At 41.7% G+C, this 25,211-nt stretch overlaps 1 protein-coding gene and 1 long non-coding RNA gene across 2 annotated transcripts; both read right to left on the bottom strand.

The window, feature by feature from the left end:
- Nucleotides 1-1,899: 1,899 nt before the first annotated feature.
- On the bottom strand, nucleotides 1,900-22,206 carry LOC109420405 (nuclear pore complex protein Nup154). Its single transcript, XM_062851100.1, has 9 exons — nucleotides 21,799-22,206; nucleotides 21,507-21,666; nucleotides 6,898-6,974; nucleotides 5,350-6,826; nucleotides 5,067-5,180; nucleotides 4,472-5,002; nucleotides 3,634-4,307; nucleotides 2,719-3,563; nucleotides 1,900-2,658 (listed from the first exon to the last, which is right to left on the bottom strand). Exons 1-9 carry the CDS (start codon nucleotides 21,901-21,903, stop codon nucleotides 2,403-2,405), a joined length of 4,239 nt encoding a protein of 1,412 aa, XP_062707084.1. The 5' UTR covers nucleotides 21,904-22,206; the 3' UTR covers nucleotides 1,900-2,402.
- On the bottom strand, nucleotides 9,461-10,016 carry LOC134287014 (uncharacterized). Its single transcript, XR_009996951.1, has 3 exons — nucleotides 9,884-10,016; nucleotides 9,694-9,824; nucleotides 9,461-9,633 (listed from the first exon to the last, which is right to left on the bottom strand). It is a non-coding gene; the product is annotated as an uncharacterized LOC134287014 (long non-coding RNA).
- Nucleotides 22,207-25,211: the final 3,005 nt, after the last annotated feature.

The following is a 25,211-nucleotide window of genomic DNA, read 5'->3' as shown; positions in this document are numbered from 1 at the left end:
TAAATAGTCTTTAAACCTCTTTAATACCAGTTTTGCGATACCTTTATGTGCATGTATAGTTGCATAGTTGTAAAATTGCCCATGCAAATCGAATGTTAGAATACTATGTTGCAGTTTTGTTCTTTTTAAAAGTAGACACACCTGTCTGAAATTGATTCAGATTGTTGGCAGATGTCTAGTATGTGTTCTGAGATGATGGTTCTACTGCCATTGAGGTGTATGGTGTCATGAGCTTTAAGAAATTTGCCAAAATTTCGATGATTCATAAATAGTGTCTCAACTGATTCATATCTGTGGGCAAGTATTCTGCTGATTCATAAACTGTGGTTTCCGGCGTTCTTCGAGAGAGTCAAAATTTTAACATTTTTCATTAAATTCAACGAACAAAGTGTTCATGAATTAGAAGTATAGACATAATCCTACTGTTTGGTTTTGACTACATTTAAATATATGGTTCATTTTCTTCTGTATTATTATTTTTATGATGCAAAAACCTTTAGATGATTCATACGTGTGGGGTCAGTGTACCATTGCCTAAATTCTAAAAAAAAGCTTGTATAAAAAGAGGAACAGTGTTGGGTTTTTGAATGCCGCAAGGAAAACAATGTCACCACAGACAAACAGACGTAACACTTTTTGCACTTTTGCACATTTTTCGATTTAAATTTTAGTCTCGGAAATAGGTTCGCTTAACCCTCTCTTTCCCATGGTAGCACAGGTAATCCACTACTTTGCACTGTTCATACAAATACAGGATAAGTTAGATCATTCCCATTTTTTCGTCAGATGTTTGTATATGTTTAATGAACTATTATGCCAGATTTGGTCAAAAATTCTCTGCTCGTTTTTGTTGTAGAGTTAAATGAACAGTGCAATGTAGTGGATCACCTGTGCTACCATGGGAAAGAGAGGGTTAATTCTAAAAGGACTGAATTTGGCCAAATATCAACTAGGTGGCAGTAGTGAGCAAACGTCAAACTCAAACAAAAACTATGCGAGCGCCGCGAATTGGCAGTTGGTTAACTCTCAAATTTTCAAATAAACCGTTAAATCGATGTACGATGGCAATTATCAGAGTGTTACGTTTCCTTCTTCGTTAAAAAAAATGTTTGAGTCGTTATAAGAATAACATACATTCTCCCTTCTTTTTTTGCATAGGCTGTTCTTTCGAATTGCACTTTTCGGGAAATTATGGGCATTACAGCCTCCACCGGTGTTAAAATTGCTGTTATATTTATTTCATATTTTTTTCTAAGTTTCTAAACACCTGTGCTTGTGGTGCCGATAATTACCTGAATAGTGTAACTTGAAAGAATAGCCTATGCAGAAAAGAAGGAAAAAAACTACATAGAAAATGTAAGAAGTTTTGATGCCGATAATTTACTGAAAAGTACAATTCGAAAGAACAGCCTATGCAGAAAAGAAGGAAAAATGTATGTTGAAAAAGTAAGCAGTTGCGATGCCAATAATTATACCAATAGCCTAAATTGTAAAGGCAAATCATGCTTATTTCCGAAGATTTTCTTGTCAAATAAGAATTTTTGGCAGGATGTTTCTTCCGGTGATTTTTTACGAATAAATATTTGATTTTTAGCTATTAATATAAACCATTCAGAATTAAAGCAATAGTTTTATTTTTTTTCTGGGGAATGGTACATTCTGGGGAATGGAATTCTGGGGAATGGTACATTCTGGGGAATGAGTTTCTGGGAAATGGTTTTCTGGGGAATGGTACATTCTGGGGAATGGAATTCTGGGGATTGGTTTTCTGGGGAATGTTATAGAATCGCACTAAGTGCAACTTGTAGGTACAAGACGCACTTGCACTGCACTATACTTACCCCTTTGTGATAATTTGATCTCAAAGAGAAGGTTTTTCGAACAGGATAAAGATTGCTGTTTCAGTATTTTAATACTTTATTGACATTTGTGAACGTAGACGAGTTATCTGCTGTTTTTACTGGGCACGTGTTTCCCAATTTTGGTGTTTTCTGCGATCGTAACAACACAGAAAGTACGCAATTGTGTTTTAAGCATTTAGTAGTGTATACAATTTGCCTGTTCAATTTGTAACGCGATTTTCGCATTCTTAATGATATTAATGCATGAATCAAAAAGAAAACTATGCAGTTAACACAAACAAAAAACGCACTAAACAAAGTAAAGGGCACTTGCAGTTTAGTTTAGTACACCAACTGCTGCCTTTCAATTTCATAAGGAAATATTGGAAATATTCAATATCGTATCTTGCGGTGCTTGGGCGTAATACACTAAACTCCAAGTGCCCTCAGGGGCAGTGGTCAATAATCAACTACAGACTTATATTACGCAAAATAGTGCTTACCGCTTAGTCCGAATTACATCCTACTGTTACCGTAGTTCATCGAATACCGCACTGCCAGCTAGCAGTGAATTCGGTTCAGCTTCGATTGCGTTTCCCGCAGGTTGTCTACGTGGGCCTGTCCGTCCGGTTTCGTGTACAGGATGCTCAAACAAGCCGATATGAGGTCCTGCGATTTGGCAATCACCTTTCGGCGATCCTTGAGCGGTACCAGATTCGGCTGGGAGGCAACGAGGGAAAGCAGCTTCGCGGTTGAACGTACCAGGTACAGCTCGTCGTCGTCCGTCACCCACACTCGCTCGTTCATGGAGACAAGTCTGGAGAAAGATTATGGAAATTATTGGTGACGGCTTAAGATGGTAGCAGTGACAACGCACCTTGAATATATGTTCAGCAGGGAATCCACGTCCAGATTCATTTCGATCAATGCCTCCGGGACAGGGGAATCGAACATCTTCAGACGGAAACACCGCAGTTCCAGCTCTCGGACAATGAACGGCAACGGGAAGCAGTGACCGGAACTTTCGTATTCTAAGGCCAGGCTTTTGACCTTGGAGAGCAACCGACGGCATCGTTCCGTGTTCGAGTCTGGCCGTTCGAGTTCCTTGTCCAGGATGTGCGTCCAGACCGATTCGATGAGCAACGGGTCGTTATGGTGTGAGCAGTTGAGAATGGTAAGCTTGCACTCCCAAAGCTCGAATCGCTCGGCAAAGTCCGAGTAAAGCTGAGTCAGGTTGTAGAGCGTGGCGTTCAGCAGTTTCAGGGCTGGCCCAACGGAAGGTTTGTTCGGTACGATCGACAAGGCGTCGTGCACTTGCTTTTGGATTTGTGCCACCTCCAGTTTATCCTCGAGGTCCTTTAGCAGCACGCCATTGTGTGCGGAATATCCAACGGTATCGCTTCGCATGCACATGACAGCCCGAGCTAGATATTCGATACGCTGCTGAAGGGTCATAGTTTCGCTGTGAATGTTGGCCAACTTGTCCAGAATTTTAGCGGCAGCAGCGTGTTGACCGTTACGTTCGTGGTATTTCCACAGTAGATCGGCGAGGGCGAAGTTTTCCGGGGTTCGATTTACGGCACGACCTAGAAAGGCACCCAGTGATGGTTCGCTAATTTCAAGCAGCTCGCCCAACAGGTTGTGCGACAGAAGCCATTCATAAACGGAAATGTGTAGCAGTTGATCCTGGCACTGGAGTGACAAACTTATGATTGAAATCAGCTGAAAAGATAAAAATATATTGGATGAGAGTTTCTGTTTCCATTTTTGTTCTAAAATTTGTTTGCTATACCTGATTATTTGCCAGCTTATCCCGATCCGCACTCTCCAACGAGGGATAGATGCTACCACCTTTGCTGTTCAAGACATTTGTATAGACGTGTTCGAGCATCAATTTTATCTCCCTGTAGCAATTCATGCGACTCTGATACGCCATAAACCCTTCCTGGTCTTCAACGGGTTCGTTATTGCGATAGAAATGTAGTGCCGCCTCACTGGGATCACTCTTGGCCGCACAAATCGAGCACAGCTCTATGACTCCCGAGTAGAATCCCGCGGTGGTGAATTGCTGACAAATCGACGTCAACGGTAAATTCGGGGCAGCACTTTTACACAGTTGAAGCGCCGTTCGCAATCGTTCGTTTTTCTCGTCCGGATCGTTGCACGTTTTGGACAGGAGCAGAATCTCTGTGGCCTTGTGCGAGACGGCGTCCTCATGGCGATACAGATTGGGACACACCTCACGGAGCTTGGATGAAATGGAACCGACACTGGCGTTATCGTTGAGGTACGAGTTGATCAGTGCCACAATCAGCAAACCGCATAGATCCGACCGAGACAAAATTAGATCCCGGAAGGTGCACGACTGCAAAATGGCCTGCTGATCCTTGGTCAGTTTCGATACCAACTGGTGGCATTGGTGTTCGCACAGGATCTTCCAAAGTGTCAGAACTTCACAGGAGTGCTCTGAAAGTGAACGAGAATGATTTAGGGGTTTAGCTAAGTTTTATTCAAATAAGGAATCATGAAAATCCATGAATGTTTTGTACTGATACAGGTTTTACTGGCATACAGCAGCACTGATGTGCCATATGGATGAGATACTTGTACTCTAATGAAAAAATACTTACTTATCAATCGTGTCAACGCATCGAGCGACTTCTTTTCCTCCACCAGGGCGTCCTCTGCGGAGCTTTTCTGTTGTCCTGGTACCCCAGAGAAGGCACTCTGACTGCCGAAATGAGGTGGCTGCTGTTGCCCATAAGGACTTTGCATACCCAGCCCGGACATGGTCTGCTGATGGTGTTGCTGTTGTTGTTGATGATGCTGCTGCTGTTGTTGTTGCTGGAGATAACCACCTGGGCCAGCACTCATGCTACCAGCATTGGACATGTTTTTGCCTACCAGTCCGACCAAATTTGTCAGCGTAATCGATTCCAGAAAGCGTTTTATGGCAAACAGGTCTTCTAGGATTTGAGCACAGTCCTGCTGGCTGATGGTCGTGTGTAGTTTGTCATCGATGCATCGCTTGCGCCAAATAGACCGCAATAGGCGGGACATGTGCAGATATAGTCCCGCATGTTTGGCCGAATAATGGAAGTTGGAGGAATCCGCCGTTAGCGGGAGGTTGTTGTTGAAACTGTGGTTCATGGCCGATGGCACTGTTAAAGATTTGAATGTGGATTAGCTGAGATGTTTGTCATAGTTAGAATGTGCTTGTCATACTTGGACTATTTGGGAACTGTGTTTGTTGCATTAAGCTCTGCTGCACTGACGAAGCTGGTCGAGAAGCGGAGAAAGGAGTGGACATGTACATCCGGGGTCCTCCCTGCTGGTTATCTATTGAAAAATAATAAAAATGAATTTCTTATCCTGGGAATGGAGCTTGTTATAAATAGGATGTGTACTCAAAAATATAAATCCCTATTAAATAGGGATCAAATTTTGATTCTAGAGTTTCCTAAGACTTCCAAGTTTACCAGATAGTAGACACCCTGTTCATACTTACCACCGAATCCAGCAGCAGGTGAGTTAAAACTCAGCGGTCTGGCAGCGGCCGAATGACCACCCATGTAGGCACCCACATCGAAGTAGGGTTCCCCGCCATACAAAATGAAAGCCTGTGCAGCCCACTCGCCCAGTTCCGTTCCCTTGAATGTTTCGATGCACGCCAACAGCAAACTGGTAGCACAGGCTTGCGGTTCCGACTGCACCTGGAAGTAAGCCTTGACCGCTTCGTTGTGAGGACCGTGGCAAGCCAGCAGCAGCTGTTGCAATATGTCCACGGACTTCAACAGGGACACTATGTGCACTCCCTGGTTGGTCAGGAGGGCAACCTTCTTGGGAACTTGTGCGGCCCTAAGGGGCGTATCCACGGTGACCTTGTCTTTTGGCTTGACTTCCGCAATGGCCCACACCTGGCCGTCCATGGTCATAACGGTGGAGGATTCCACCAGGTTTTGTCGCGATGGGAAGGGTTCCGAACTGAGCGACCAAAGCAGATCCTGATCCGGTTGAGGTGTCGATACCATCAGTAACGATCCTTGGCTATAGAATGCTGAATGAACTTGCTTCGGCTTCCCAACGGTCGTGTTTGGAGTATATCCTGGAGGAAGTCGTACATGCAGAAGATACAGGCCTTGAGGACGTTGTTGATGGTCAAATGTAGACATTCCTGGTTGCGGTTGTTGTTGCTGCTGCTGTAGCTGAAGTTGCTGTTGTTGGATGCTGAACAACACGGGGACCGTTGAAAAGTAAAACCGAACTCCGGTTTGCGTGATAGCAATCAAATGGACTTGAGGCGAGTCCTCGTGCGATAAAGGACACAAAGCCGTTACTGGCCTAAAAACGGATGGTTCAATTGTACGGAGAATATTTCCTGCGCTGGAGGCAACATCATTTTGTGATATTCTTGCAATGCGTCTCACTGAATTAGCATCGACACCGATGTCCCAAGCCTCGATTGCTCCTTTCTCGGTCAAGGCATACAGTAATCGACGAGAGTTATCGATCGTTATCTTGGATATTGAATCATTTTCCGAAAATACTTTGAATATCCCCGGAACCAAGTGGGACATCAGTCCTTGCGAGTGATTGACCTTTTTGCAACGCTTGCCAAACCAATTGGATTCCGCCTGGTAGGAAATTTCGTACAAGCACCCATCTCGACCACCTAAGAATATTCGCCCATCCGATGTTCCTTCAATGCACGTAATTGCAACATTATCAGTGTTCAAAACAAAAATCGGTTTGTTCAACAGCTGCATTTCCTCGATCGAGGAGGTTATCGACCGATTAGGAGAAGCATTCGAATCGCCGAAGGTTACCCCTAGAATGACGATTTCGATCGGGGTGGTCAGCACCAACAGGTGCTTGACGTCGGATATAAAAACCCCTGGTTTTGGGACGACCAGTCCTACGCTGACTATCAAGTGTGACAATCCGTCAAAATAAGCAACGTCTCTCGTATGCTCGTAGGTCCAGATCTGAAATGGCACCGCCAATATCAGTGATAACTTCCTAGATTGTTCTGATAATTTATAATACGAATACTTACATAAATGTCCGAATCAATAGTCAACCAAGCACGACCAATTTCAGGAAAAAGTCCCATCATACAGTGGCATTTTATATCTAAAAAGAAATAACATATGGATTAACATATGGATTTGAGGCCAACTCTAAGTTCAACAGGTTTCAAAAAAAAAAAAACCATGACGAAGAGAACAATACTGCAGAAAATACATAAGTTCACCTATATTAGTGTGGGTCATCGGAACCGTTTTCTCAGATCAAAGCTTTTTTGTTACTGTTTTAGGTCCTGAGCGTCTGTGCAAAATTTGAGCACGATCGGTTGCATCTACACTTTGCGCATTGCAATTGAAATTTGTATGAGATTTTTTATGGGAAAACATACTTTTTTTTTGCATTTTAGCCATAAGTTGAAAAAGTTGGTCTGAAACTTTTTAACCAATACTGTAAAATGATAGCCTAGAATGTTCTGAAAAACTTTGTTGAGGACCGCAAAGCGATCCGATACTTGTAAAAATAGTTATAACTGTGGTATTTTGCGATCCTCACTTCTTGACAGGTTGACTAATAATGGCTTTTCAAACATCACGGCCTACTAGGCAGTATTATAAATCACCACATCTCCTTTTCTTCCAAGTGAAGTGAGAGAAAGTTTCCAAAGATGTTCCCAAACAGAAGCGTCACACTTCAGAAGTCCTGTAATGTAGTCATAGCTACAGTTATCTATTCAAAATCGAAAGCTAAATCCTAACTAGATCTTCGACAACATTCGCGTGAGCATAAATAAAGTATACTGTACAGTACACTACATTATTTTATCTTCCGTTGGTTTAACGCGCCGTGTTGGGAGATATGGTGCCCTAGAAATTCCGTCTCCGATACCTTCTAAATACCTTAACTTTTTTCCGCTGCCAAACCTGGCAGAATGTATTTATTTGTTTCTTTACGACCACCGGACCCGACAGATCGTATTTGCCGCTACGGTTGCTCTTTTATTGCTAACGACGCTGCCATAGTGCCGCTTCAAAGTGAGAGTGGGAGTGCGCGTCCAAAGGATTTTCGTGGATTTGCTGTTGTTGATATTCTTTTTTTGTGGCTTCGCGCACGCGCACTCCCACTCTCACGCGTAACTATAACGGCACCCTAATTTAGAGAAAACTTTCCGTTTTACGGTAGAACGAAAAGCTACCGCAGCTGTCAGACTACTGATTTTCACTGAGGTATCATCGATCTACCCTAGCGAGCCGTAGCGATGCCTCGGATAACCTTGGATACGACGTCGATGATCATTGTTTGTTGTTGGTTTTCAGTTCAATTCACCTTGCAAGCATGCTTTGATTTGGCCTTCAGTTTCAATGATAGGATGATTTTCAAGCCTGCGGTAGGACTTTGACAGCTGCGGTAGAACTCGGCGGCTACCGCAGAGTGGAAATTTTTCTAAAAATCCGCAATATAAGGTGAGCATTCTTGGCGCTGGACCAAAGTCCAAATAAAGTCGTAGCACTCAGTCTCAAACCGGGTACCACTTCTAGTACTACATTTGGTCCCCGGTACCCAAGTTTGACGTTTGGCTGACTACCTTATATTTTACTAACTTTGTGACGCAGTAGCTCACGATGATGTAGTAGTTCAAAACAGCAAACTTATTTCAATGTGTCATGATAATCTCGCAAAAAAGTGTTTCGAACCGGATGTTGTTTACAAGGCTTTTTAGATAACTTTTGGTATTGAGCATTATTTGTCATCTCGAAGTTATCAGGCTTCTATGTACCACCGTAATAATTAAAGAAATAGCCTGAAATTCTTCAGTTTGTTAAGATTCCTTGCTGCCGATTCCCACCAACGGGGCGTTAGTCGGAACTGAAGCTGGTCGAATTCCGGTGGAGTCAGAGAAAAGCTTTAGTCTGAAGCTCCTGATTCAACACTGAGTACATATTTAATTCATGTATTGTTGATACAGTCAACAACTCTCTACCCTCCCTGACATCCAGGCCTCTCAGTAACGTCCAATATCCTTCATTATCTACACCACCATCCAACTACATTCCCTCATATCCCAGCATGCAGCATCAGAACTAATTACATGGGAATTCTAAGGGAGCGTATGATATTTAGTGGGTATTCTGGATAAGAATCTTGTTGCAGTCTGGTATCTGTGAGGAAAATTCTGGCAGAAATATTGCTAATTTAGAGAAAACTTTCCGTTTTACGGTAGAACGAAAAGCTACCGCAGCTGTCAGACTACTGATTTTCACTGAGGTATCATCGATCTACCTTAGCGATGCCTTGGATAGCCTTGAATACGACGCCGATGATCATTGTTTGTTGTTGGTTTTCAGTTCAATTCACCTTGCAAGCATGCTTTGATTTGGCCTTCAGTTTCAATGATAGGATGATTTTCAAGCCTGCGGTAGGACTTTGACAGCTGCGGTAGAACTCGGCGGCTACCGCAGAGTGGAAATTTTTCTTAAAATCCGCAATATATATATTTGTTTAGTCATGAGCTTTAGGAGATATAAGAGATTGGTAGTTAAGAATTTAGGACGATTTCAAGGAGTATTTTTTGAGATAATTGATGAGGGAATTCAAAAGGAAATTAATACTGAGAAATTTTAATTGCTAGTTTTACATGACACAATCATGATTGCTTCATGCGCACAAATTTACACGCCTTTTTTATGCCGTGGAACTCTCGGGTTTCACAGATCCTTGTGCAATTCTGGGGAAACCTCCGGACGATTCATGGTCAGTTCCGTGAACCCTAAAATAAAAAGAAAAATGATAATTGTTTCAAAACTTAGGGTTCGTGCACCATACAAACCGCTTCACTTAGACGCGCTAAACCGCAGCAACGGCGCACCTGGTGGGGAATCGCCCGCTGAAATCCTGTTAGATCATCGCACGTCTTTGCAATTCCTTCGTCCTCCCAGCAAGGTCAAAAGTTTAATTTACCTAAAATAAAACAAATGTTAAATAGTTTGAACAAATTGATTACTCAATATGTTATTTACCTACCGAAGCCACGGAGCCTAATTTTTTCATGTTTTTATTTGAATAAACATTAGTTCGTTGCTCATAGCAACATTAGCAGAGTAGAGTACAAGGTATCATTATGCGAAGGTATTATAGTATTTTGGTCTAGTACTTCATGAACCCCAAAATTTCAAACCAATGTATGGGAGATGAACGACTTAATTGGGACTTTGGCTGGACCTAACGGATCGACGCGTCGCTTCAGCAGCTCCCTTCGAAAGGCGAGCCTTTTGACAACTACCGGACCCGACAGTTCGAAACTGCCGCTTCGGTTGCCTCCTTCTTACGGAGGCATTCTATCGCTGGACCCGATGGATCGAATCCATCGCTTCAGCATTGTTAGCCACAACAGCCCCAACCATCCCTATGCAAAACTAAACGAACGTTTCAACGGTTCAATGCACATCTAGGAAAGACAAAACAGATAAAGTGTTGAGTGTTGAGTGTTGAGTGAGGAGATCGTTTGTAAGTTTCTAGTTTGTAATTTATAGTGAATTATTATTTGTCTAACATTAATTGAATTATACTTATATGCTAATTTGTAGGAGTAAGCCTAAAATACACCAATTTGTTGCGATTAAGGTCAGAAGCAGGTCGGAGACTGAATTGTAAGTGCAACGTATATCATTCCTATCTGTAAACATATCTAAATATATTACATGTTTTAGCTTTAAGCTGATTATCACGGAATCGGGAGTAATTTGATATCTGCTGGAAGAACTCCATCGACCTATCGCAACAAGCATCTAGCTCCCTCTTACGGCAGCTTTTCTTTTCTTTTCGCCTGCACCGGCCAGATTTTCATCCGCCGGTGAGGCACCTTGCCCTTTTCTGTCTGACCCGATCAGATACTATCCGTCGGGATCAGACAGTATATATTTACCATTGATAATTATTATTCCAAACTAAATTCCAATCTACTTCGATTTTCTACGGTGGGTTCTTGTTGGTCGTCGCCAATGTGGTATTTTGCGATCCTCACTTCTTGACAGGTTGACTAATAATGGCTCTTCAAACATCACGGCCTACTAGGCAGTATTATAAATCACCACAATAACCAACGAACCGCATGCATGTGTTTATGTTTTAACATGTAAAGGAATAACAATAGCAACAAAATCATGCTGTTTCGCCAAGCAATGCCAACGCTATACCTTTTTTCATAAGCATCAGATCACTTCGCGGTCTTCGACAAAGTTTTTCAGGACACCCTAGGCTATGATTTCACTTTATCGGTTACACGGTTTTAGAAAAATTCGAGCTTGTTATGAGAGAAAAAAACGATCAAATCTGACTATACATGTCAATGGTTGCTATTCCGTGATTGATCTGAGCTGGTTCCAATTGCACCGAGATCCAAATAAATAAGGGCTGGGACACTCCACTTATTCTCAAAGTGCAATTGAGGCAGCTCATACATTTTGGATCAATAACGGCGCCGGCCACGTCCTTATAGCCAGTTGGGAAGGGAAAGAAATGTTAGAGTGTGCTGGTTGTTGCTACTAAAGACCGAGATCACCTCTGCATCCCCACAATCAGCACGGACGGGGTATTTGTTAGATTGAAAGGATGGGAGATCTGGGAGTCACCGTTGGGTCGGTGATGCGATCCATGGATTGGGGGTTATTTATAGTGTTCGTAAGGTGATATATTGTGTGGTGAATAAGGTCAAGCGGCACAGCACGCTTTGGTTGGATAACTTGTAGGCGTTATATACACTGTGCTGTGAGTGGAAACGGGAGGGAGGGAAACGACTTTTGCAATTCGTTTCTGGTTCTAGCGATGGCTATGAACATATGAATATACATGAGTTGTATATGTAGAGAAGAGAGAGAGAGAAAGTGGATAGAAAGGATACAAAGTAGGATGAAAGGGACGGGCCAGGGATTGAACCCATGACCTTCTGCATATGAATCAGAAGCGGTAGCCACTAGACCACCAAGCCCGTCAATTCGAGCTTGTTATGAGAGAAATGCAAAAAAGTGTGTTTTCCCATGTAAAACCCCATACAAACTTCAAACGCGATGCGCAAAACGTAGACATAACAGATCGTGCCCAAATTTTGCACACTTATTTGGGTCCTGAAATGGGATCAAAAAAGCTTTGATCTGATGGGATACCATTGAATTTTTCATTTTTCCATATAAACGATGACCCACTCTAACCTATATACCTGACACTAAATAAGATTGATAATGGACATGATAATGTTGATTGTATGATTATTATTAAAATATAGACATTTTTAAGAGGTTGCTATGCTTTTGGGTATTTTTTTTATAATTTCTGAAACATGTTAACTACTACTAACTAGGATCAAAGATCATTTTGGTAGGGGGACCTATTTTGGCACTTGCTGCTATAACTCAGTCAATTTCAATCCGATTGACTTGAATTTTTTATCATGGCTAGATACTGCACGTATCTGATCATGTCCCAAAAATTTGCCGTGAGTCGCGAGTCAGTCCCATCTGTAAAAAGTAGACATTGAGAAAATAAACTCGTGAAGTTTTTAAATTCAATTTCTATGTGAAATTAAAAAAAATCGTGATAATTTTGACTGTTTGTCAACCTATTATATGTGCATCAATTCTAACCAATGTAGCTTAAATTTGTACCAATGATGCACATATAATAGAACGACAAACAGTCAAAATTTGAGAATTTTCGATGCACTCCATGTAAAGTTACAGCATGTTGAACTTTTTTGTGAAAGAATATTGTTGCCTATCCCAAACATTTTGGCCACCCCCTGTATTTATATTCACGCATCTGAAGATACGAAGAAAGATCGAAAACTGACATTAACTTAAGTTTGCCCAAAATGCAGATAGCAAAGCAGCAAGTGCACAAAATAGGTCTCCCTGCCCAAATGGGCCCAGACCGTACCACGGACGATGGCTAAACTGATGAGAGTGGGTCTCTTTTGGAGGTACAAGCACCTGGAAAAAGGAAGTCATCATCTTCCCCGGGATTGCGCCGAAAGGTATTTTTTAAGTCTGCCCTTAAAAGTTTGCCTAACGCAAAGCTTGAAAACTCCGAAGAATCAGGTTCCGTTAGATTCGGATCTATTCGACAAAGTAGCAAGAACAAAACTACAAAAGTTCCTCGCATTTCAAACAAACCTCCTAAACCCAAGCAAAGAATGTTTACTTTTTGGGTTCTCATGGATCGCTTATATGATGCCCTCGGTCCTCGGACTTCCCGAAACACAGAGGCATTCATGATATTTTTATTTCAACAGTAGAAAAATATATTCGGAAGTTGACACAATCATGGCTCCACCTTGCTTCAATCATATCTTTCGATGAATAATTCATCAAGTGAGGTGCGAGATACAGTATCGGACAATAAAAATGCACCAATGCCGTTTTCCCATACAAAATAGTCAACTTTAGATTGCTGTATCTCAGTTATCTCTCAACCGATTGTTTTCATTTTTCTGTGACGAACTATAAAACATTCCAATTCTCGAAAACTATTGAAAAAAATCGGTAATAACTATTGATACAAAGGTTACAGATAGGTTGAATTTTGACAATAAAAATGCACCAAGTTAAAAAGATGTATAGCAAAAAATTGCTACATTATATAATCATGGTACCTTCGGCAAATATGTTTCTTGTGTAATGACGAATACATTTGCTGAAGAGACGAACATGGTATGACTTCATATTTTTTTGCTATACAACCTTTTGTCTTGGTGCATTTTTATTGTCAAAATTCAGCCTATCTGCAACTTTTGCATCAATAGTTATCACCGAACTTTTTCAATAGTTTTTGAGAATTGGAATGTTTTGTAGTTCGTCACAGAAAAATAAAAACAATCGGTTGAGAGATAGCTGAGATATGGTAATCTATAGTTGACTATTTTGTATGGGAAAACGGTTTTGGTGCATTTTTATTGTCCGATACTGTATGATCACTGTGCTACAGTGGAACTGCCATCAGTAGGTCGGCTCCATTAGACCGGTTTTAGTTTCTGATTCACAACACTGATTGTGATATATGTGCACTTTGTGAAACATGGCTTTCTTCTGAAGATGAACCTAACTTCCACGATTTTAACACTATACGCCAGGATCGAGATGATCATTATGGGGATCAAACAGACTTAGGGTATCGCGCCACTTGAGCGGTGGCTTCTATATTCGTCTGTTTGCCACTATAACTCAGTCAATTTTGAACCAATTGACTTGAAATGTTATACAGATACTATACCTATCTCACCACATTCCAAAAGTTGTGTCAATTGGTTCAAATTTGACTGAGTTATAGTGGAAACAGACGAATATAGAAGCCACCACCTAAGTGGCGCGATTCCCTACTAATTTTATAGAATTCCAATCTCGTCTCCTCCTGGCGTAGATCGCTTGCTAACTAAACGTAAAGGGTAATCTTTGCGTAGCTTCCGTTTACATACCTTCATGCATTTTAATTAACCACCGTCATCTTTGGAATGCTGTTTCTGCACTAAGTATAACATCATGTTTTAATTCTGGGTGATATAAACTCACATGATATTGTGTGAGGCGAACCATTTGACGATCACAGATCAACTATTTTATATGATTTATGCGACGATTTCACCTTGAACGTTTCAAATCACTGGGATCAAGTTCATTATCATTCGATTGCCCGTGGAAGGCGATCGAAGATCCTCATAGTAGTGATCACTTGCCCATTATAACCAGCATCAATAGTGAAAGGTCAGGTGAAACAATTCAGATTTCTTTTGGCCACACTAGGAGTATCGATTGGCAAAAATTTGCAGCAGTGGTATTCTTTGGAGTTGAATTATTCAATCCCCTCTCACCTTTGAATGAGTATCGATTCCTGTCTGAACTGATTTACAAGAGTGCATTAGAATTCTCAGACCTTCAAAAGAAGACCAGTCACACTAGACTGGGATGATGATTGCACAATTGCATCTTAAAAAAAATCAGATGCTTTCAAAACTTTCCTTAGACATGATACTTCAGATCTTTATCAAGAGTTACGCTAAGCTCGAAAGACAGCTGAAGAACTTGCTGAAAGCGAAAAAGCGTAGTTATTGGCGAAATTTCATTGAGGGTCTCTCCAGAGAAACTTCGATGACAACGCTTTGGAGAGTGGCTCGCGAGCGCAACACGCGAAACCGCTCATCTTCTAATGAGAAAAACGAATACTCCAATCGCTGCATATTCAACTTCGCAAAAAAGGTTTGCCTAGACTTCGTCCCAGCTAAACCGCTCTTTTGAGAAACTTCCTCAGGAGACGGCTCTCTAGACAGACCATTCTTCATGCTGGAGTTCTCTATGACTTTTCTTTTATCTAACAATTCAGCTCCGGGACACAATATGATAAAGTTTAATCTTCTGAAAAATCTTCCAGGTATCGCCAAAAGACGATTAGGGTAAGAAATCTAGCTTTAAACTAGTCAAATTGTAATCTTAATGTGAACTATTTCGAAATTCATTAAAATGACACACTTTTTGGGAAAATATTGTCCCAAAAAAGTTGGTAAATGGCTTCCGTAATATAACTTGGTAGCATTGAATGAGGCATTTTGTTCATTGAAAATAAGTAATTGAAAAATTACTGCGATCTCATCCATTTCCCCCCAGAGGAAGCACATTTTTGGTGCACTTGTACAGCTCACGCATTATATCAAACACAGAAAAAACTGTTGTGTAATATTACATCTGAACTGCTGCAACCCGACCAATACGTCGGTTGCACGGACGATGTACACTTAAGCACAAAAGATTTTACATCAAAACGATGTAATCGTACATAGGAATCGTGATTACATTGATTATTTAGTACATCGGAATGAATTACATCGGGCGGGTTGTATTTATTTTTTGCTGTGCACGCAAACGCAATAAATGAATACGTTAATCGAAAGCAAATTCATCGTAGAATAGACCAACCGAATAATATTCCACATTATTTATCATTAAGTTATCAAATTTACGTAATTATTACAAGGAGAATCTTATTATCTTGAATTGAACCATTTGTAATCTTGATTTTGAGCTAGTAAACGAGAGCGAACTTCCAGTGTTGGCCGACAGACTGCGCTAGTGGTTGCTTTGTTTACTCTTGAGCAGTGAAGAGAATTGTCAGACAAAAGAGGCACAAAACAAGCAACAAAGAAGACGCGGCGATTACTCTTTATCCCAACTGGTAATAGATAATGACATGATCTCGAAAATTTTTGTTGCAGACAAAACGGAGCCTGAATTTGTTGCGCACTTTTCAACTTGCGAATAATCAATTATTACCAACCCAAAATCGAAACTTTTTGATGATACATCTTCAGCAGCGTTGCAGTGGTTACTGATTCGAAGTTACCGCTCGAAAATCACAATGCAAGCCTTAAAAATCTCTAAACTCGTGGTGCGCGATCTTTGTCCTATTCTGTTCAAGTTGGGACAAACGTATGTCGCATTGGGTAGAATGTCGCAACAAATTCAGGTTGCGACATTGTCGTTATTGTTGCGCGATGCTTGAATTTTGATTCACTGCTCTTGAGGGATGAAAAATCCAAATTTAGTTTCTAAATTCCTGAAGAATTCCTAACTTTCTGAATTGAAATTGTACTGCCTAATGAAAAATAGTTATGAGAACCATGTGATTTTTATTTGTTTAGTATAAAAACGGCTGTTGTGGAATTGCTCGAGCTGCTGCCGCCTGTAGTTCAAATCTAGATTGAAATTGGTCCAAATTATGATTACAATGGTTCAAATTAAGATAATCTTGACAAATATTTGAATTCTCCAATAGAATTTGGTGCAAATGTAAACTTTTCACTACTTTACGAAAAGCTAATACCCGTGGTTTTCATATACCTGAGACTTTACCGTAGTAAATTATTTCCATGTGGGTGAAAAAATCAAATCAAATATATAGGCTATATACAGAAGAAGGGACATTCCCCTTCCGAAAAAATCATATTCATGGAAGCAAAAGGTTATTTCGAAAATAAGAGATCCAATAGCACCAACAACAAGTTTGCCTTCTTTCCCTTGAAGGCTGTTCTTTAATTTTTCTCCAGAGGGAAAATATATTTAACATATTCTTTATGCCAAACGTCCATTATGCCAGGCGTCCTTTATGCCAAATGTCCTTTATGCCAAACGTCCTTATGCCAAATGGCATTATGCCAAACGGCCTTATGCCAAACGTACCAGACCCATTTTGGGCACTTGCTGCTATTGTCGGGCCGCCACCAAACCGGACTTCGCACAATCAAGTCGCGATGCGACCCAACTCGCGACGTTTTTTAATCATTTCAAAAGTAGTGCGCATCCTTCCCGTTGTTGTCAGCAACACAGCGCACTAGATGCGAAACAGTTGCGACACTTGTAGCCTAAGAAAATGGCAATTTTTGATTGAATGTCGGTCTTGATTCCAACCGGATAGACAATATAACTAAGTCAATTTCAAATCGATTGATTTGAAATTTTGTAAAGAGTTAGGCACGTACAGTATCTAACTCTGTACAAAAATTAGAATCAATCGGTTTTGAAATTGACTTAGTTATAGCAGCAAGTGGGCTGCAAAACGGTGAGTCGATAAGGAGAGCGTCCAACATAGCTCTGGTCCTCACAAGTTCCTACCTCATGCTTCCACGGGTCAAACGATGACAAAGACCGCCAGCTAAGAGTTGTGTGCTTAGCTGGTAGTGTAGCCTGGGCACTGTTGTCCTTCTGACTTCAGCTAGATTGAGGAGGTACGATCCGTGCGTCTGTTCACCAAGGAGGTGCGGCTCAAACAGCGTCTGTTCTGGCATCCAGCGGCTGAGTATGAAATGCTGTATTGCGTCAGCTATACCTAAGAAGGCAGCCCCTTCAACGCAATGTAGGCAGCGCGGCCCCGGTAAGGTAGCCTGCTGAAAACCTTCAAACACCCAGAAAAGCAATAGTAGAGTAAACGGATTGATTCAACGGCAACAGACTCGGCAACGAATAAAGGACAACGATTGGAAAGTCGGATCTTGGAACGTGAGAACGTTGAATGAACCCGCACGTGTTGGGCTCCTGGCTCGTGAACTGCGGAATGTCGGCGTTAATGTGGCCGCTATCCAGGAGATACGCTGGCCCAAAACTGGAGAACGCGAATTCCGAGCGGTGGATCCCATCGCCAACACTTCATTCAAGTACCACATCTACTACAGCGGCGGCGATAAGGCAGAACGCGGAGTTGGCTTTATAGTGATCGGGAAGCAGATGAAGCGAGTTATTCGGTGGAAGCCGATAAGCGACCGAATCTGTGTGTTGAGGATGAAGGGCAAGTTCTTCAACTACAGCCTGATCAGCATCTATGCGCCAACGAACGACAAACCCGATGACATGAAGGATGAGTTCTATGAGAGCCTTGATAAGGCCTACGGAGAGTTCCCAAAACAAGATGTCAAAATAGTCATCGGAGATGCAAATGCGCAGATCGGCAGAGAAAGTTTCTTTCGGCCTGTCATTGGAACGGAAAGCCTTCATTCTGTTACCAACGATAATGGTCTGCGCCTTGTGACATTCGCTGCTGCTAGAGGGATGGCAATCAGCAGTACCTACTTCGCACGTAAGAATATCCGAAAACACACCTGGCGACACCCGAGTGGTGACACTTGCTCCCAGATAGACCACGTGCTGGTCGACGGGCGACATTTCTCGGACGTCATAGATGTGAGGTCCTACAGAGGCCCGAACATCGACTCGGATCATTATCTTGTAGCCGCTAAAATTCGGGCGCGATTATCCAGCGTCACGAGTTCAAGAAACAACAGGACGATGCGTTTCAATATCCAGCGCTTGTCAGCCGAAGGGGTTGCTGCACAGTACCATCAGAAGCTAGACGAGAGGATAGGAGAGGCCAACGGATCTGGAGATGTCAACAGCTTGTGGGGAAGTATCCACGAAGCAGTGACAACAACAGCGCAAGAGGTGATTGGTACCGCTCAGCGACGCCTACGTAATGGTTGGTTTGACGAGGACTGCCAACGAGCGACGAACGAAAAGAATGCCGCCAGAAGTCGAATGCTAGTGGCCGGTACCCGGCAGAACAGAGAGCGGTACAGAGTTGCAAGAGCAGAAGAGAAACGAATCCACCGCAGGAAAAAACGGCAACACGAAGAGAGTGTTATTGCTGAAGCGCAGGAAAGTATGGACAGGAACGATATGCGGAGATTTTATGCAACTGTCAATGGCGCGCGGCACAAGACTGCGCCAGTGCCCGCCATGTGCAATGACCGGGAAGGAAATTTGCTGACAGACAAAACAATGGTGGCAGCCAGGTGGAAGGAGCCCTTCGAAGATTTGTTGAATGGTAGCAGCGAAGGAGCACCCAGGAACAGGATTAACAGGATTAATGGATGACAGTCAAGCAGTGGAACCACCAACACTGGATGAGGTTAAAAAGGCCCTTAAGGAGCTGAAAAACAGCAAGGCTGCTGGGAAGGACGAGATCCCGGTCGAACTTCTTAAGCACGGAAGCGAGCAGCTACATCAATCAATCCATCAGATTATCATAAAGATTTGGGAGGATGAAGAATTGCCCACTAGTTGGTTGGATGGCCTCATATGCCCAATCTACAAAAAAGGGCACAGACTGGAGTGTGTGAAGAATTAGCAATAAGTTAAAATTCACAAATACAAAGAAATTAAAAAAAAAAAAAAAACAGACTGGAGTGTGCCAATTACAGAGGGATTACCCTTTTAAATTCGGCGTATAAGATACTGTCGCGTGTCCTGTTCAACAGACTGCGACCTCTTGAGGAGTCCTTCGTCGGCGAATACCAGGCTGGTTTTCGTGAGGGGCGATCAACGACGGATCAAATGTTTACCCTGCGGATGATCCTAGATAAATTTCGGGAATATAACTTGCAGACTCACCATCTGTTCATTGATTTTAAAGCAGCGTACGATTCAGTGAAAAGAAATGAGCTTTGGCAGATAATGTCAGAACATGGTTTTCCGGCGAAACTAATTAGGCTGATACGCGCAACGCTGGATGGATCAAAATCAAGTATTCGGATCGCGGACGAAGTGTCTACGTCGTTTGTGACCTTGGATGGATTGAAGCAGGGGGATGCTCTTTCAAATTTATTGTTCAACATTGCACTCGAAGGAGCGATTAGGAGGTCAGGCGTGCAGAGGAATGGCTCTATCATCACACGGTCGCACATGCTCCTCGGTTTTGCGGACGATATTGATCTCATCGGCATCGATCGTAGGGCAGTGGAGGAAGCTTATGCTCCTCTGAAGAGAGAGACAGCGAGGATAGGCTTGACGATTAACTCTACCAAGACGAAGTACATGATAGCGGGTAGAGACAGAAGCAGGCCTAGTGGTGTTAGTGCTGAGGTAGTGATTGATGGGGAAGTGTTTGAAGTTGTTGAAGAATTTGTTTATCTTGGAACACTTGTGACATGTGACAATGACGTTTCCCGTGAAGTGAAAAGGCATATTGCAGCTGCGAATAGGGCCTTTTACGGATTGCGTAGCCAGCTTAGGTCCCGTAACTTGCAAACGCAAACAAAATTCGCTCTGTATAAGACGCTGATTCTTCCGGTTGCCCTCTACGGTCACGAAGCGTGGACGTTAAAGGAGGTAGACCGAAAAGCTTTTGGAGTTTTTGAGCGCAAAGTGCTGCGGACAATTCTCGGTGGGAAACAAGAAAATGGAGTGTGGCGCAGACGCATGAATCACGAGTTGTACCAAGTGTACGAAGATGCGAATATTGTGAAACGTATAAAATACGGCAGACTTCAGTGGGCTGGACACGTAGTGCGAATGTCGGAAGAAAGAATAGCGAAAACAATATTCAGCAGAGAACCCGGTAGAGGTAGGCGACTTCGTGGGCGGCCGCGAACTCGCTGGCTGCACGCGGTTGAAGAAGATCTACGATCCCTACACGTTCGGGGAAACTGGAGGAACATCGCCCAAGACCGACGAAGATGGTGCTCTACTATACGCTCGACATTGGAGTAAGGGTTCATTCAAATATTACGTAACGCAAAATTTGACAATTTTAGACCCCCTCCCTCCCCCACGTAACAAGTTTTGTATGAAGAATTTTGAAATTTTGTATGAAGCGTAACACGGAGCTAGACCCCCTCCCTCCCCCCTTAGCGTTACGTAATATTTGAACGAACCCTAAAGTTACTTTGTAGCCAACAAGGTATCAAGGTAGGTATAGCAGCAAGTGCCCAAATAGGTATATCTGCCCAAATGGTACAAGACCCTATTTTATGCAAAAATGTCAACAAAGGATCAATATTCTACGCACAATTATCAGAACATGGTGGAGTGCTCACCCGGAAGATCTCATATAACTTTACAAAACGACTATTCTATCTGTTCTAGAGTATGGCTCTTTCTGTTTCCTCTCAGCAACAAACTGCCGCCTTATGAAGGTAGAACGAATTCAATACCGTTGTCTGCGTATCACCGATCTTTATCGAATGAAATATTCTCTTGTAGTTTAAATTTTATTACCTTCCAATGTTTCAAGTTTCTACTATAAGTTACCTTGACCCGATTCAAAGTGTATACACTAAACGGTTATCGTTAATAATAAAGCTCAAATTACAAATCTAAATCAAAAAAGTGCACTTACGTTTGAAATGCTCCATTATTTCCGGCGGAATGGGAATCTTGTTCACCGTTGCAAGCTGGTTCAGATTTTTTAACCCCAACGACAGGCTGGATAAGTTCTGGTAATCATAGTCGTTCAGCCCACTGGCGGTTGCCATTCCCGATTGTTTGATACCAGTCACCTAAAACAAAAAAATACTTTGTTTACTATGCACTTTGGGAGGAGGTTAGGATCGTGATCTCCCGTTTGGCGCAGATTTCACAACAAAATAAAGGTCACCTACGCGAATTCTTTTGATGGTTCCAACACTTACCTCCAGCAGTCCGGGAGTGGAGCAATCCGCGATATCGTGGCGCTCCAGCATCGTGCCGGCAAACTCAAGCGAGTCCACCAGAGCGGAAGATTCCGACAGACTCATTGTTGATTTCGCACGCTGCTGTTTTCAGCACACCGTCCAACTTTATAGGTTTCGTTTGATTATCACACTTGCTGGCACCTATTCCACGAATATTTTCTGCACTTTTCACAGTATTTATCGGTAAAAAATTCAACTTTTTCGCAAAAATTCGGAAACGATGCTCGCACTTTTCAGTCGCACAGCAAAAAGCAACGGCAAAGGCGCGCTGGTTGTCAAAATGACGAGCGAATGATAAACACGCAGATGAACACTACACGGAAAAAATCAGAAAAAAAAACGAAAGGTCGAATATTTAGGTCATCTCGAAAAAAGTTGACACACTATAAAAAATAATGTCCCATCAGTTCAAGCATAACTTTTCAATCCGACGTAACTCGAGAATGTAAACAAATCCGGGTTTTCTACTGCATGCATGATTCATAAAGCAAATTGGGTTTTTAAATTTTCAAAAATGTATCGATTTTTCATTTCTTTACAAAAGAACACCTTTTTCTGAGCCGCTATGATTTTTTTCAGAATTTTAAACTTTGTTTTGGTACCTAAAATCAATTTCAAAGAGATTTTTTGAAATCACCTTTTGACAGCTGGGCAACTGCTTGACAGCTCCGTCCAGTACAAAATGCGACGAGGGGTGATTCAGCAAATCGCTCCCATACAAACTTCAAATTGATTTTTAAATGGGTTCCTGGGCACCAAAATTCATGAAAATTTGGATTTCGGCTCAGTTTGGCATGCAGATTCAGAATATGATATTATCTCAAAACCGCTAAAGAAGCCAATTGAAGAATCCACATCACTGTTTGATGGTTTATTGCTTAATTTATTTAACTAAGCATATGTTTCGAAACGACGTATCTAACTATTTTGATGTTTACAACTTTACTGATAGATACACCGTTTTGATATATGAGAAAACCAAACGACGTATCTAGCCAAAATCAAAAGTAACAAATACACCAAACTGACACCATGCAAAAGCGACGTATCTGGCATGACGTATCTCTAACCAACCCGGTGTATGTGTATTTTTGTCAAAATTCATTGTGAAAATGATATGGAATGAGTAGGTTTTGTTTCATACCTAGTGCGTGCTATATCCCTGGTGATGTTAAGCACGAAAAAACTTATGAAAAGTCTTTTTATAAAAAACTATTTAAGTGAAATTGTCGTCAACATTGACCATGAATTTACTCAGATCAGTGAAAAAGTTAGATACGTCGATTTGAAAAATTATGCTTGAGTTAAAGTCTTAAAAGCTCAAATTTGGCTAGAAAATTTTCAGTTTTAACCCAGCGCCGTGTTGTTTTCTCTCTCTCGCCTCACACGAATGTTGTCGTAATTAAAATCAAAGGCAAGAGAAGCACTGACACATCAACTAAAGCTCTAAAGCCTTCGCTGGATGTTGTTTGTCGTGACCAATTCTCAATTTCTCAAAACTCAATTTCGATTTCTCTGTTCTGTAATTTATTTTACGGTTCTTGAACCGTAAAATACAAAACTACTGAGTTTTCAGCATTTGCGTCACTGATGTTCAGTAATATTTTTTGACATTTTACTGAACACGGTTATAGTTTGTGCCGAGGGTTCAGAAAAGTTGAAGATTTACTGGGTTCAATTAAATGTCAGTAAAAAACTGTACCGTCTTTTCGTTTAAGTAAAATGTAAACATCAATCCACGCGTGCTCCTATGACCACTATCGCTGTTTTGGCTAAACCGAGGGCTAAACACAGCTCTTTCAACCCGATCAAAATCAAAATCAATTAAATAGATCAAAACTTCTAATATAATGTTCAATTCTCTCACAGATTGGAGTTAGAAATCTGGCGACGATGAGAAGAACCTGTGGTCTTCTTCTTCTTCCTCATATTTCTTTGTGGCTCTACGTCCCCACTGGGACTTGGCCTGCCTCGCTTCAACTTAGTGTTCTTTGAGCATTTCCACAATTATTAATTGAAGGCCTTCTTTGCCTGCCATTACATGAATTTATATATTTTTAGGCAAGTTCAATGATACACTATGCCCAGGGAGTCGAGAAAAATTTCCCAACCGGAACGGGAATCGAACCCGCCGTCTCCGGATTGGCGATCCATAGCCTTAACCACTAGGCTAACTGGAGACTCCTAACCTGAAGTGTTCCTGATTCTATATTGACAGTGAAAATTTATAGGTATATCAGGCCAAACATTCTTACAAAAATACAACATGGAACCCTACAAATACAAGGGCCCCACGTTGGGCGCCATGTTACAAAAATAAAAGAAATTAATTATTACAAAGTATTAACATATCACGAACACATAAAACCTTATAAATGCACAAACAAGAAACATCACAAATTGACTTAACACGACACATAACATAAATTTGCCCTGTTATCCAGATGGATAACATCTTCTGATCACAGGATGACGAGGTTTCTAGTATAGATTTGGGTCCATCAGTCATCCTGAAATTGTATTTCATTTGGCAGTATGCCTTTTAGTTCACAGCATTTGTTGCTGTGTTCATAGCTTGGTTTTGTCTAGGAAACCTAATCCTAATCGGGCATCCCGTTTCGGGTTTCGATACTAGAGCTCTATGACTTGAAGTCTGTGCCAGAGAAAGGTTTACGTCTCTACCCGCATAGAAAAATACGATCAATGCAATCGTTCATATTATAAGATATTTGTTCGTGGAATGATTACAACAAAGGTTATTGCGCGCAAACCCCAAAATTTTATTCCCACCTTTGGGTTTCCGCGCCGAGGACCCAGCGCCAGATTCGGCGACAAAGAAAGCTGACAGCAGTCGCCGAGCAGTTGGCAATCCTGATATTTGACGGCGGTCGCCCGTTAGTCATGCGAGTGGATTGTTGTCACGCAAATAGAGCATTTCGCTGAAAATGCATGTGTATTGAGGTCTTGTTGACAGTTTTTCTGCTGTGTTAGTGTGAAATTCAGTGATTACCTGTATCGCGTAAGCCTTCGCTGGAAGGAAACGTCATGTTGCTCAGCGAAGCAAGGAAAATTTTCAGTGAAAAAAGCAATATAATAGTTTAATGATTGGACGATTGAAGTTGAAAATTTGGCATTATTCAGTATGTTTCAAGTATCATACCACTTTTCATGATGATTCATCCAATGGTCAATTAACAATTTTTTATAATATGTTTTTTGTAAGCTCGGCAAATAACAATAGTTTTGGCGAGTTTTTTAGCATTCAATCCGAGATTCGATCACTGCCACACTTTCAAAACGGTTTAAATTGTCTATTTGTGTTCCATGTGTCGTTATAATCGTCGGAAATCAGCACTTTTGAGTTCAAGCTT

Source organism: Aedes albopictus, chromosome 2 (genome assembly GCF_035046485.1).
Source record: "Aedes albopictus strain Foshan chromosome 2, AalbF5, whole genome shotgun sequence".
In the NCBI taxonomy this organism is placed as follows: Eukaryota; Metazoa; Arthropoda; class Insecta; order Diptera; family Culicidae; genus Aedes; species Aedes albopictus.
This window is presented reverse-complemented; position numbering and strand designations above follow the sequence as displayed.